The sequence below is a fragment of the Dendrobates tinctorius genome, unplaced genomic scaffold, assembly GCF_039654945.1.
Source record: "Dendrobates tinctorius isolate UK_male_01 unplaced genomic scaffold, ASM3965494v1 ptg000226l, whole genome shotgun sequence".
Classification (NCBI taxonomy): domain Eukaryota; kingdom Metazoa; phylum Chordata; class Amphibia; order Anura; family Dendrobatidae; genus Dendrobates; species Dendrobates tinctorius.
This window is the reverse complement of record NW_027361893.1, coordinates 2,253,736-2,268,165: the sequence shown is the minus strand read 5'-3', so window position 1 is coordinate 2,268,165 and position 14,430 is coordinate 2,253,736. Positions and strand designations below refer to the sequence as shown.

The 14,430-nt window shown below is 44.4% G+C and overlaps 2 protein-coding genes across 2 annotated transcripts in view; both read right to left on the bottom strand.

The window, feature by feature from the left end:
* LOC141059300 (uncharacterized) overlaps positions 1-14,430 on the bottom strand; it is a 370,224-nt gene that overhangs the window by 148,514 nt on the left and 207,280 nt on the right. The gene's annotated exons all lie outside the window — the stretch shown is intronic.
* The window catches only part of LOC141059331 (uncharacterized), a 55,260-nt gene continuing 47,399 nt past the window's right edge, over positions 6,570-14,430 (bottom strand). Inside the window, exon 7 of the mRNA XM_073555659.1 lies at positions 6,570-7,991. Coding sequence (XP_073411760.1) covers positions 6,628-7,991 — 1,364 coding nt within the window. The 3' untranslated portion in view covers positions 6,570-6,627. The remainder of the gene's footprint in view (positions 7,992-14,430) is intronic.

Sequence of the window (14,430 nt, the reverse complement as noted above, 5' to 3'; positions counted from 1 at the left end):
GAGATAACTGATGGTCTGTGATGTCTGATCTTGCTCTCTTTAGAAAGTGTCGTCATAACAAATATACCAGTTCTAGCGGTTACACACCCTAGTAATACCAACATTTATGCAAGGAAAGGGTAAATGAATCTAATCTTATTCCTTGGCCCCATTTCCATTATATGAGGTCTACCATTCGGTCTTGGGCGATTGTCTGCAGCTCGTTTATACTGGGAATGTTTGGGGACAGCATTTATATCTAGGTCACCATGCGGAAGTATGAAGGTAGCAGGCTTCACTTAAGTTCTTTTACTGGAATCTCACCTACTGTAAACTTTTGAGTCCTGCGAATTTTAAATTTACCTTGTTCTAGGTCCAGCTTATACCGATGTAACCATGAACTGTCCACCCACCCACAATCTGGACCAGAAACACATGGCTACTGGTGAGGTTTCCTCCATCACACGAGTTAAAATCAAAAGTCTCTTCGCGGAAACAGCTACAGTTGAAAGCCTCATATGGGTTTAGGGGCACTGCGAAATATGGCATACTGTAGTATTAGAGGATATTGGGGTATGGGTGCATATCCAGCAGTTCTTAGGAATGTGTTTAAAAACTATGTGTTGCAGAAGGACTTAGTGATACTTATCAGGTTTTTGCCCCAGTCGTCCTTCTTTAGTACCTAATTGAGGGTTACGGCATTGTCTATAACCACCATCAGCATGCTCCAGCGGGGCAGGGTCATCATCTTTGCTGGTGCCAGGGTTCTGGACCTTTTTCAGTGACTGGCGTGGATGCAAATATTTTTGCCTTGGAGCTTGACAGAAGTAGCTCACTGTTTCTGGTTTCCTGTGATCTCCTCCTGTGTCTCTTGACCATGACCCAGTCTCCTGGTACCAATGTGGGACAGCTTCTCTCTACACATTGGAGCGGTCATCGCAGAATGCAATGAAAAGCAATCTACTCAGAACCAGTGTGTTTCTTCCATGACCTTCTGGATTTTTATTTCAGAGTACCATTAAGTCGTTCCACCTTCCCACTACTTTGTGGTTCTAGGAAACATGGAAAACCTGCTCTATCCCAAAAGTGACCATGATTTGTTTCATTAATTCTCCAGTGAAGTGTGTGCCTCTGTCACGCTCTATGGATTGGGCACCCCATATCTACAAACCACTTCACTGATCAAATTTTTATTTTTTTTTTTTACTTTGATCACGGCCCAAGCTTCAGATAATCTTCGGAAGAGATCAAGTCATACTAGGACATATTCATAAGTACCCACCTTAGGTAGCTGTATGTAGTCCACCTGCAGTCTTCAAAACGGGTAATCTGGTTTTGGTGTGCATTTCTGTGGGACTCGAATAGATCTGCCGGGTTTTGTTTTGCACAAACAAGACATACTTTGTAGCCACATTTGGGAACCCTGTGGAGCACCAGTTCTGTAGCACCACTGCGCACAATACACCCTTTCAGTTGTGACCTGGGGAAGTGTGCTAGTGCAGCCATCATGGGGAACAGTTAGCGTGGGAGGCAAATACCCCTGACAATGACCGCATGGCACGCACTTTGACCCATGTGCTCGGACCGTGGGAGCCTGGAATACCTGCAGTACTTTGTGATCAATGGCTACTGGGGACGGTGAGGTGACAGTCTCATCTGTCAAAAGTGGCTTCCCGCACTTTCGGTTACTGAGTCCCCTAACGGGGAAGTGTCTGCTATGGCCAGTATTCCAGTCAAAGGTAGTTGCGCTGCTTCCTTAGTCACCTGATCAGCCAAGGGATTCCGTATTGCAAGGGTAGTTTGTTCCCATGTGCGCGCCGATACTTTGACTATGGCTGCACTTTGGGGAAGGGCGAGTGCTGTGAGTAGCAGCTCTACCGTCTCATAGATTTGCCGGTAGAGTCGAGAAAATTACAGCTCCGCCAAATGGCACCAAAGTTATGTGCAACCCTTTAAAACATACCTCGAGCCTGACAATACATGAATCTCGTTACCTTTTCTCAGATTGCATGCTACAGTGAGAGCCTTCAGCTCAGCCTCTGACGCAGAGCAGCTGGAGGAGAGTGGTTCATATATTACTGCCTTACCATTGTGGACTATTGAAAATCCGGTGATGAACTGTCCTTGATCATTGATCCAAGCTCAGAAACCATCTACAAAATACTCAGAAGAGGAATTAGTGAGGGGACATCAGGGATATCTAACAAGCCCTATATTTCTGCCTCCATCAATGCCTGACAGTCATGTTCATGTGTCAAAGTCAAACTCCGTTTCCTCGTCTGCTAGTTTACAGGCGCAGGTTTTGGCTCACAGTTCCATCCTTCCTCCCCATCCAGATATTCTCCTCACTTTTCTAAATCCACTGATAGTAGTGTAGCTGGAGTTAGAACATTACAGCGTTTGATAGTTATATGGGGGCTGTTAATCGGGGAGTTTATAGGAACAATAAGACCTTCTGTCTGGAGCTCTCGGACGTTATCATGTATCACCGCATTCTGGACAGTACTTATAGGGTCCGGCTTCATACAGCTGGTTGGAGACTTGGATTAAGTTTAACTGTCACCAGGGAATGGGTACTTGTCCCCATTAAAGTCTGTGATGTGCTACAGCTGGCTGGTTATTGTCTCAAACCAAGTAGGTATGGAATGGGGTTCAGAGCATGTACTATTCAAGTCTGTGGGAACTGTCAGGGACAGAAGACTAGACAGGGGGCCTTCGCCTAAGGGGCTGGTCATCTTGGGGCCATTTGGAGTGAATTCTATGCAGGCTCCAATTTTCTGCAAAACGTCCCTAACAAATTCAAAAATACATCAGGGGAAACTAAAACCTGGGTCACAATTGAATCAAGAAAATTCAGTCAGAAGGGCTGAGTCACTTGTAATTTAGTAGGTCGCCCCTCTATCCTTTCACAAGATACATATTCGTGGGGACAGTATGTCTTCTGAGATGTGGTCTTACATTAATACTGTACAGGCTGCTCCAGTGTCTATCATGAATGAAACAGTTTGTCTCTCCCCAGGAAATGTGGACAGTGACTGTGGGTCCCTGGGGGGTGATAATGGAGCACAGAGTGACATCTGGATGGCCAGTTTCCTCTGGGGGGTTCAGGATAGTAGCTATTGATATTTGGAAGAAAAATGTCCTTTTTGCCCACAATACCAACATTTTCTTTCCTGCAGTCTCTATTTCTTCCTTGCTAGTTACTTCCCCCTCTCCTTTCCTTTCTGGGCTGCACGGGTCCTCATTAACTCTTTCTTTGACATGCTTTCTAGTTCAGCACCGTGGGATATTTCCTTCAGAACAACCCATTGCATATTACACCACTTCGGGCGACTAGTACAGACTGCGGTCTGGAATAAAGGTTTAAAGGGAATCTGTCACCTGAATTTGGCACTGTATGTAAGTGAGTTATGCCCAGTCCGATAGGCGGTGTTTTGGCTCTATCCCTCCACCCCTCCTTGGCCACTGTACGCAATATTTCAGGTATTTTCCGTAGTTGTCCATATTACGCGTGTGCGCATTGCAATATCCAGTATGAACTATAGGTCCGGTGAACTATGTCTTGGAAGTATTTCACTGCCATTTCTGTGTTCCGGGACATAGTTCCCAGGCACATGCGCACTAATGCTTTTCGGCTTTGCCCGCAGTTGGGCAAAGCATACTGCACACCCGCGATTGGAGATTGCAATATGGAAGACAACTACGGAAACGACCTGAAATAATACGTTCAGCGGCCAAGGAGGGATGGAGGGAAGGAGCCAAATCACCGCCCATCGGACCAGATAACTTATTTTCATACAGCGCCAAATTGAGGTGACAGATTCCCTTTCATACCTTTCATGAAACACTGCAGCAATAGTAATTGGACACTATAAAATGCCTGAGACTAGATGATCTCGGCCCGATATGTCTCCTCAGCACCTTGGAGATGCATTCTAACTGTTAGGGATCTGGTTAACGAGAGATAAGCTCACTGAGGGGGCCAGCGCAATGTTATGCTTTTGGCTATACCTGTGGCTGATCATGTAGCAGCATGTTATTTTCTATCCCAGAAGGTAGAAAGTGTAAGTGACTCCTGGTCTTCATGGGGAGCAGAGGCACCTAAGGGTATGTTTCCACGGTCCGGAAACATTCAGGAATAGCTGCGCAATGAATGCGGCGTACACCGCAGCGTTTAATCCACAGTGGACACATGTTCCTGCATAGTGGAGGGGATTTTATGAAATCCCGTCTCCACTATGCGTCTGATTATGCAGGTGACACACGCGCGAAACCGGACTTGCGGCACGTCTTTCCAGACCGCAGCATGCTGGTTTACCTTGCGGAGACGCCCATTCTCGGCAAGGTAAACTGCCTACTCTATGTGTACCTTGCGGTGATTTCGGATGTGTTCAATGAGCATATCCAGAAGCACCGCGCATAGAGCAGGGGGCGGCGCTTTGGGCGGAGCGGGTTATCCGCTCTTGACCAAAGCGCTAGGAAGACGGTACGTGGAAACGTACCTTTAAGCATCCATTGCATGGGTACCAAAAGACACAGTAATTAGCCCCCCGGTGATTCTATTGGCCACAATATCTGGAGCCTCATCCTCTCATTTCTGCATAAGGCAGGGGTGTCAAAAAGGATTCAAGATTTACATCAAGTACAAAGACTACAGGGGTCTCTGTGTTTTCATACTATCATAGATTACATACACAGTTCTATATCTATTTCCTCTGATTTATCTTCAATCATTGAGATACAGGAAAGATCTTTTTCCCGTGTTAGCCAGTAGATAGAAAAATATTTAGAATCTAGAGTCCTCAGTGGTTGATGCCTTTTAATGGCTAATTGAAAATATAGTAACAAATTGCAAGCTTTCAAGACTACTTAAGTCTCCGTGAGGTATAGAATAATGCAAAATCTGAAGTCACATATTTATAAACAAGACAGAAATAATGCAATAGATAAGACAAATGACGTGAAGCAGACCTATCATTATGGGAGAGGGAGAAATAGTCGTGGCCATAAATATTGGAACAGTTCATAGATAAGGAATGTAAAAGTTTTATTGTCCTCTGATTGTGGTCTGGTTCTGTGTTGTGATGCCTCCTCAAGATCTGAGGAGCAAATTCTTTAATTGATGTAAAAAGACATAAATCCATGTGACACATTCATTCCTGCACTGATTGCGTCAAAGGTTGTCATGAGTTTATACTTCCACATTCTTCTGTCTGAGATTTGAATACAAATTCCAAAAAACTAATAATTATAAATATATTGGGGGCGCTAATACTATGAGAGGAATATCCGCTGCAAAACAAAACAACACACCACTAGGTCATTTGATTATAATGCAGATAAGATAGAAAATGTCTGTGCTGGATAAACCACACGGATTAGGGAACAACACAAAAATTATAAAGATAAGTGGTAGATAAATATGGAAGTCTCAATAGGCAAATATATCCAATGAAAAACGAAATATTCACCAAACTGACATATTCTGAAAAAAAAAAAAATCACGATCCCAGAGATCAAACTAATTGAGACCATATACCAACACCATACAAAAGGATTTAAAAATCAAACATGTAAAATAGGCATATAAAAATGGAGACACTACAAGGGAATATATATATTATATATATATACACACACACACCTTAGGTGCATTCAAAAAAAATGTGCAAGGCCACATAAAGGAGCCCAGAATGTAGCGATTATATAGGAGCTAGTGAAGTCGAAGCTCCGTCGCTGCAGTGGTAATCACATGCTATGTTATGCACATGCAGGGTCCAAAAACAGGATAAAGTACGTTTAAAGCACTGAGTCCAGCAATAACTGCTGAGAGAACTGTCCCGGCCGGTGACAGTCTCTTAATTACTCACTGTACGCTGCTCCCTCGGTGCGCCGGCGTTCTTCACAGCACGATGCTGCCGGCTGCAGTGGAGTTGCAGGACCTTGGTGATGTCAGAAGGTCATTTTTTTGAATGCACCTAAGGTATATATATATTCCCTTGTAGTGTCTCCATTTTTATATGCCTATTTTACATGTTTGATTTTTAAATCCTTTTGTATGGTGTTGGTATATGGTCTCAATTAGTTTGATCTCTGGGATCGTAATTTTTTTTTTTTTTTTTTCAGAATATGTCAGTTTGGTGAATATTTCGTTTTTCATTGGATATATTTGTCTATTGAGACTACCATATTTATCTGCCACTTATCTTTAGAATTTTGTGTTGTTCCCTAATCCGTGTGGTTTATCCAGCGCAGACATTTTCTATCTTATCTAAATTTAAAAAAACTGACTGTCACATCCAAACATAGACTAGGTGTGAACAGATGCTTACCTAGAGTCACCAACTCATATATAATAAAATAAATAAGGCAGCACTCTGTAGCGCAATAGCTTGCAAACATGAAATATGAGAATTGAACTGCATTACTGCACTAGAAATATGAAAAATTAAGAATGCTTAGAGAATTGGCCAATTCATTCGCCTTAACGTGGCTTCCAGGTACACATGAATTGGCAAATTTATGCGCTAAGTATTCTCAATTTTTCATATTTCAAGTGCAGTAATGCAGTTCAATTTTCTTATTTCACGTTTGCAAGCTATAGCGATACAGAGTGCTACCTTATTTTATTATCTCTGAGATTTGAAGTTAGATTTTATTAGTAATTTCCTGTCCAGGCTTCTTCCCTGTGTGAGTTCTTTGATGTGTTAAAAGAGCTGATTTATCTCTAAAACATTTCCCACATTCTGAACATGAAAAAGGCTTCTCCCCTGTGTGAGTTCTCTGGTGGCCATCAAGATGCGCTTTCCTGTTAAAATATTTCCCACATTCTGAACATGAGAAAGGCTTCTCCCCGGTGTGAGTTCTCTGATGTTTAAAAAGAGCTGATTTATCTCGAAAACATTTCCTACATTCTGAACATGAAAAAGGCTTCTCCCCTTTGTGGGTTCTCTGGTGGCAATCAAGATGAGCTTTCCTGTTAAAACATTTCCCACATTCTGAACATAAAAAAGGCTTCTCCCCTGTGTGGGTTCTCACGTGCCTGTCAAGGTCTGTTTTTAAGTTAAAACATTTCCCACATTCTGAACATGAAAAAGGCTTCTCCCCGGTGTGAGTTCTCCGGTGGCAATCAAGATGAACTTTCCTGTTAAAACATTTCCCACATTCTGAACATAAAAAAGGCTTCTCCCCTGTGTGGGTTCTCACGTGCCTATCAAGGCCTGTTTTTAAGTTAAAACATTTCCCACATTCTGAACATGAAAAAGGCTTCTCCCCGGTGTGAGTTCTCTGATGTTTAAAAAGAGCTGATTTATCTTGAAAACATTTCCTACATTCTGAACATGAAAAAGGCTTCTCCCCTGTGTGGGTTCTCACGTGCCTACCAAGGTCCGCTTTATGGTTAAAACATTTCCCACATTCTGAACATAAAAAAGGCTTCTCCCCTGTGTGGGTTCTCACGTGCCTATCAAGGTCCGTTTTTAAGCTAAAACATTTCCTACAATCTGAACATGAAAAAGGCTTCTCCCCTGTGTGAGTTCTCACGTGCCTATCAAGGTCCGTTTTTAACTTAAAACATTTCCCACATTCTGAACATGAAAAAGACTTCTCCCTTGAATGGGTTCTCTGGTGGCTATCAAGATGCGCTTTCTGGTTAAACCAATTACCACACTTGGAACAAGAAAAGCTATTCTTTGCCGTGTGAATTTTTTGATGTTTAAGAAAAGACTTTTCGATAGGAAAACTATTTCCAAATTCTGAAGATGAAAATGGCTTCTTTGCTTTAGTTTGTTTTTGAATTCTTATTTTGTGACTTTGATTTTCCTTAGTAGTCGGTAATGAATCAGAAGACAGGACCTGTTTCAAAGGATCAGATGAGAGATCTTTGCTGTGAAGGGATGATGGTATATCTGGAGTAATAGTATTCACTTCAATTATATCCTGTGGAATCTCAAGATCATCCAATTTAAAAATTGAAGATGTCAGCTGTCCCTCTGATCTTCTGGTACAGTCATCTGCCAAGAATAAAACCAATATTTATTTTTGAATAAAATATCCTTAAATTTTATAATTTTGAACATTTCTGCTTAAACTGTCAGTAAAAATAGCAAGTTATGTAAAAATATTGAATTATTCACCAAGACAATGACAGTTTACAGTGTAATAGAAAACTTAATAGGATGAACCAGTAGAGCATGGGGTTCATCTTTGTTCATTCTGCCTCCCAAATATGGAATAAAAAGCCACCAAACAATGTTATGTAGGTGAAAATAATACCAATAAAATCTTCTACTCATCTCACAAAAAACAAGCCACCCTCTCAGGTCCATCACCTGTAAGTGGAAAAACAGGTTTCTACAATATTAGTGGCTCAAACGCTGTTGAAAAGCAACATGGCTTCCATAACCCAATCCAGCAATATCCGATCTCCCAAAGTCTAATCTCCCCCTCGCTTCTGAGCCTCGTGTTGCGCCCAAACCACATTCAGCATCCATGAATTTGGCATTGCTATAGTGAGAAGAATCCACTTAATTTATGGTGTGTGTGTCTTCTGAAGCACAATCTGGGCACTATGTGTTGGGTAATAAAACTGCAAATGTGCAATTTTCACTCTCCAACATCCACTGATTGCTAATATGCGTAGTGTCTTTGTAGTCATAGAATCATAGAATCATAGAATCATAGAATCGTAGAGTTGGAAGGGACCTCCTGGGCCATCTGGTCCAACCCCCTGCTCAAAGCAGGATTCGCTAAATCATCCCAGTCAGATGTCTGTCCAGCCTCTGTTTGAAGACTTCCATTGAAGGAGAACTCACCACTTCTCGTGGCAGCCTGTTCCACTCATTGATCACTCTAACTGTCAAAAAGTTTTTTCTAATATCTAATCTGTGTCTCTTCCCATTCAGTTTCATCCCATTGCTTCTAGTCTTTCCTTGTGCAAATGAGAATAAAGTTGATCCTTCTACAAAGTGACAGCCCTTTAGATATTTGTAGACAGCTATTAAGTCTCCTCTCAGTCTTCTCTTTTGCAAACTAAACATTCCCAAATCCTGCAACCTTTCCTCACAAGACAGGGTTTGCAGACCGGTCACCATTCTGGTCGCTCTTTTCTGAACTTGCTCCAGTTTGTTGATGTCTTTTTTAAAATGTGGTGCCCAAAACTGGACACAATATTCCAGATGAGGTCTGACCAAAGAGGAGTAGAGGGAAATAATGACTTCACGTGATCTAGACTGTATGCTTCTGTTAATACATCCTAGAATTGCATTTGCCTTTTTTGCTGCTGCATCACACTGTTGACTCATATTCAGTCTGTGATCTATTAGTATACCCAAGTCTTTTTCACATGTGCTGTCACTTAGCCCTATTCCTCCCATTCTATATATGCTTTTTTCATTTTTATTGCCCAGATGTAGTACTTTGCATTTCTCCCTGTTAAAAACCATTCTGTTAGTTGCTGCCCACTTCTCCAGTTTATTTAAATCTTTTTGAATCCTCTCTCTCTCTTCTCTAGTATTAGCTATCCCTCCTAGCTTTGTGTCATCAGCAAATTTAATCAGTTTACCCTCAATTCCTTCATCTAAATCGTTGATAAAGATGTTGAACAATACAGGGCCCAGGACAGAGCCCTGTGGTACCCCACTTGAGACATTCTTCCAACTGGATCAAAATACTCCCTACCGCTAAAGATTAATTAATTCAAGGTTATAATTCCCAAAATGGCATCACACTATGTGAATTTTGCCATGATCCTAGTGCAGGTTTTGGACCTGCACGTCAGGGGTTAATGGTTGTGGCGTGTCTTTGGATCAGGGAGGTCTTCTTATAGCCCTGAGAAGCTCCAAACGCTGTCAGTTATACTTTTGCCCTCAGCTGAGTAGCTTGACCCTTGTGTGCTTGTGCCTGCTCTGTGTTTGATTCCCTGTTGCAGATCCGGTCCGTCCTCCCGTCTTGGTTTGTGTCTAGTGATTCTGTACTGTTTGCTGTCTGCCTGGTACTTGACCCCTGCTCCACTCTGACCGCTTCGTCTGTCCCTCTTGTACCTCTCGTCTGCCCTCCACAGTTCTTACCCTTGCCTGCATCTGACTCCTCTTCTGTTATACTCCATTTGGTACCATTGCTGCCCTCTCAAACCCTACATCGGCTTGGCTGACCTTTTCCTACCAGCACTCTCCCCTGTCTCCCCAGTGAGTCACGGCGGACTCCGCCCCAGTCCCGCCTCCTGCGGTCATGTGCCGCAGGTCCTGTGACCCTGTGGGTATGCTTACTCCCAGCAGCCTGCGGGGTCTCCTGCTCCGCTCGTCTCAGGCTTAACCGGATCCGTGCTGTGTGCACATCACCGGTTAATGCCCGTGACAAATTTCTACTGCTCTAGTTTTCTGCCTCTTTGTCACATTAGGTCTTCTGCACATAGTGTGTCCCATCTCCTCTGTTATCTGCTCCTGCTATATCTGTTTCTGACACCAGGAGCCGCCTTATTCATTCTGCAGGCAGCGCTGGTAATGAAGGAGACATGGGAACCAGAAGATTCAAGAGAATTTAGGGCAGTGAGAATCTGGAATTCCTTGCCTGATGAGGTGATGATGGCAGACTCAGTTGAGAGGTTCAAGATAGGCCTGGATGTCTTCCTGGAGCGTACCAATATTGTATCTTACAGTTATTAGGTTCTTTAGAAGGACGTAGATCTGGGGATTTATTCTGACGGAATATAGGCTGAACTTAATGGACAAAGGTCTTTTTTCGGCATTGCTAACTATGTTACTATGTCCACTTGTTTCCTCTTATTCTTTATGAAGAATTTCAAAGTTATCACCACATAAAGTGACACATGTCAAATTTGAAAAATGGGCCCTGATTAGGAACACAAAACTGGCTGGGGGAAGTGGTTAAATCAGAGTATTTTGGACACTATTGCAGTCAAAAACAGTATAGACAACAACACATATACTGAAATGATTTAACATAATAGTCTTAAATCAGTAAAAAATGCTTAAGTAAGGCTCTCTCACCGATAGAGCCTGTAACTCCCCTACACGCCTTGCTGTAGATATGGCCACCAAGAATGCTGCCTTGCACGAGAGGAACTGGGGAGTACAAGATGGGCTCGAATGGAGGACCCGTGAGGCCCCTGAGAACCAAGTTTAAGTACCAAGATGGGACAACAATTTGTCTCGAGGGATGAAATCTGATTGCTGAAACCATGAATCTCTTTATCCACCAATGGCCAGTTAGATCCTGGTCAAAAAAGGTACTTAAAACGGAAACCTGAACCTTTAGCGTACTTGGTCCAAGACCCAGTTCCAGTCCCTTTTTCAAAAAGTCCAGTATTTTCGACATGTTTGGGTGGAAGGGATCAGGTGTATTAGGGTGACACCATGAGGAGAACTTCTTCCATACTTTATTATATATGGCATTGGTAACAGGTTTCCTTGACTTTTGTAAGGTGGATATTACCGATTGCGAGAGCCCCCTGGCTCGTAAAACTTGGGCTTCAGTAACCTGGTTACAAGGTTCAGCATTCGAGGCTTTGGGTGACAAAGAGGACCCTGTACTGTAGAAGGAGGTCTTGTGACAGTGGCAAGTGAACTGGCCCTCCAACTGGAGCTCTGTAATGAGATTGAAACAGCTCCTTTTCGGCCATACCGAGGCTACCAGGATATTTGGTACCTGATCATCCTAAATCTTTCAAAGTGTCTTTGTGAGTAATTGTATCGAGGGGAAGACATATGCCAGCCGAAAACTTCATGTGTGGGCGAAGGAGTCTACTCCCTGAGAGGCGTCCCTGGGATTTAGGGAAAAGTAGGCCTCGACTTGTGTATTCTGGCTTGAGGCCAATAGGTCGACCTCTGGTAGGCCCCATTTGTCTGTCAATATCCTGAAAACTTCCTTCTTCAGGCACCACTCTCCTGGCTGGATGTCTCGGTGGCTTAGAAAGTCTGCCTGTTGGTTTTCGGACCCCTTCAGGTGTACTGCCGTCAAGGAGAGGAGATGTTTTTTAGCCCAGCAGAATATCCGGCCTGAGAGCCCTCTCAGACTGTCGAATCTCATGCTCACTTGATGTTTGAGATGGGCCACAGAAGTCATATTGTCTGAGTAAACTCTGATGTGGTGCCCCAAGATAAGACTATCCGCTGCATATAGAGCCTTCTCCACCTCCTTTAGCTCCTTGAAATTGGAGGATTTGGTGCTTACTTGCTGGCTCCAGAGACCGTGGAACGGAACGCGAGATACCACAGCCTCTTCTGCTGGCATCCGTGGTCACTGTCACCAGGGTGGATTGTACCCAGCCTACGCCTTTGCGAAGGTTTGCTTGATTTGACCACCAGGCTAGGGAGGCTTTTACACTCCCTGTTTGGGTCCTTCTGGCTAATGAGTTGGGATTCCCATCCCAGTTTTTTAGAATGTGTGCTTGCAGAGTTCGGGAGTGTGCCTGAACCCAAGACACCGATTGTATGCAGGCCGTCATTGAACCCAGGAGAGACATAGCTGTCTGTAGGTGACCTTTGTTTTTTGAGGTTCAGTACCTTTTCTATCAGATTTTGGTGATAGTCCTCTGGTAAGAATGACATATGCCTCACCGAGTCCACAAGAACCCCCAAAAATCTTATTGACCTTGAAGGCTGGAGTGTTTTTTTAAGGTTGGGGACCCAACCCAGGTTTTGTAGAATGTCCAGAGTTCTGGCCACATGGTCTCTGAGCATCTCGGCGGAAGGACCAATAATTAGTAGGTCATCCTGGTAGGATACGATGGAAATACCTTGTCCCCGTATGTACGATACTGCCTCCGCCGTGACTCTGGAGAAGACCCTTGGGGCCGACGAAATCCCAAAAGGGGAGCACATTGTATTGAAAGTGCATTAACCTTTGGTTCAGCCGAACCGCAAATCTTAAATATTTCTTGTGTTGAGGGTGTATAGGCACATGGAAATAGGCGTCCTTTAGGTAAATAGTTGCCATAAAGGAATGCGGGCCTATCAGGAGGATGGCTGATTTTATGGATTCCATCTTGAATTTGGGGTAAGTGATGAAACGATTGAGAGCCCTTAGGTTTATGATAATCCGGGCCTGTCCTGTGGGTTTCTTTACCATAAAAAGACGGGAATAATGACCTCTTCCCTGTTCGTTTTCTGGAACCGGGGATATCACTCCTGACACCAATAGCTCCTGAAGCCCCGACATCATTAGGGCCTGAGACTCTACAGATGGAGGGAAGGTGACTCAAGATCTGGGGAGGGAAAGCCTCGATTTCTATTAGAAGCCCCCCCCACACACACCGGAGTCATTGCTTTTCCTGCTGTGGTTGCTGGGGAATGAGAATGTTTTTGAGCTTCCCTTTGGCATAGATCCATCTCCCAGTTTTTCCCTTCCCCTTGGGCTGGGAGGGCTGAGATTGGGAGGGCCGAAAAAAATGCTTCCTAGGTGGTCTTTGCTCAGAAAAGGGCTTTCCTTCTATCCGTGGCCTTTTACAGGATCTCATCTAGTGCTGGTCCGAACACATACTTGCCCTTAAAGGGAATAGAGCATAGTTTTATTTTTGAGGTTACATCCCCGCTCCACATCTTGAGCGAGAGTTCCCCACTGGCCGAGTTAGCCTGGACCAATGGATTGACTCCATAGAAGTGTCTGCCAGGAAACCGGTCGCGTTCTGGAGGCCAGGGTGGCGGAGGAGTAAACGTGGCCAAAGAGGTCTGCACCTCCTGTTTGACAAGCGTACGTATTTCCTCAATTAGAGAGGGGTGCTCCGCTCTGACTACTTTATCTGTACAGGGCTGGCACAGCTTTTTCTCCCATCTTAGGGGCAGCTTTAGGTTACAGATGACACACTTGGTGCATCTTTTAGTGGAGGCTTTATGGGTAGACTTGTCTCCCTAAATGGAATAAATGGAAGGGAGAAAAGCATAAGTAGGGGAGCCTATAATACCCAGACCCTCATGTTAGGACCCATCCCACCACTTGCTGGGGCTGGGGGAGCGCTCTCCATGCTGAAAGGGATCTGTCTTACCTGGGGACGTCTTCTGGCAGGTTTATATAATGTATAAACACTGCCCCTCAGCGCTGGCAATATACCTCCCCCTCCGGGCTCCAAAGCAGGCATCAGCATCTTGAGCGTGCTTTGCACGCCATTCGGCCTCCAGGGCCGAAACCGGAAATTCCATGCGTTCCACGCTGAAACGCAAGAGCCGGAAGTGACGCGTGCACCTGGATGACGGGACTTCTGGGTCACCGATCGGCGCGTACAGGAGGGAGAGACGCCGGAGAGCTCAGGGAGGCCTCCGGGAAGGGGATCACTGGCCCGCTTTACCCCCACAAGGGGACGCAGGTGGGCCAGGAAAAGGTCCCTGAATCCACCCGAAGGGGAGACGAGAGCAGGAGAGAGGAGGAAAGGCAGAGTCCATGACCACCACTGCCCTGCTGAAGGTCTAATCTCTAAGCTACTACTGCAGTCGCCGGCCA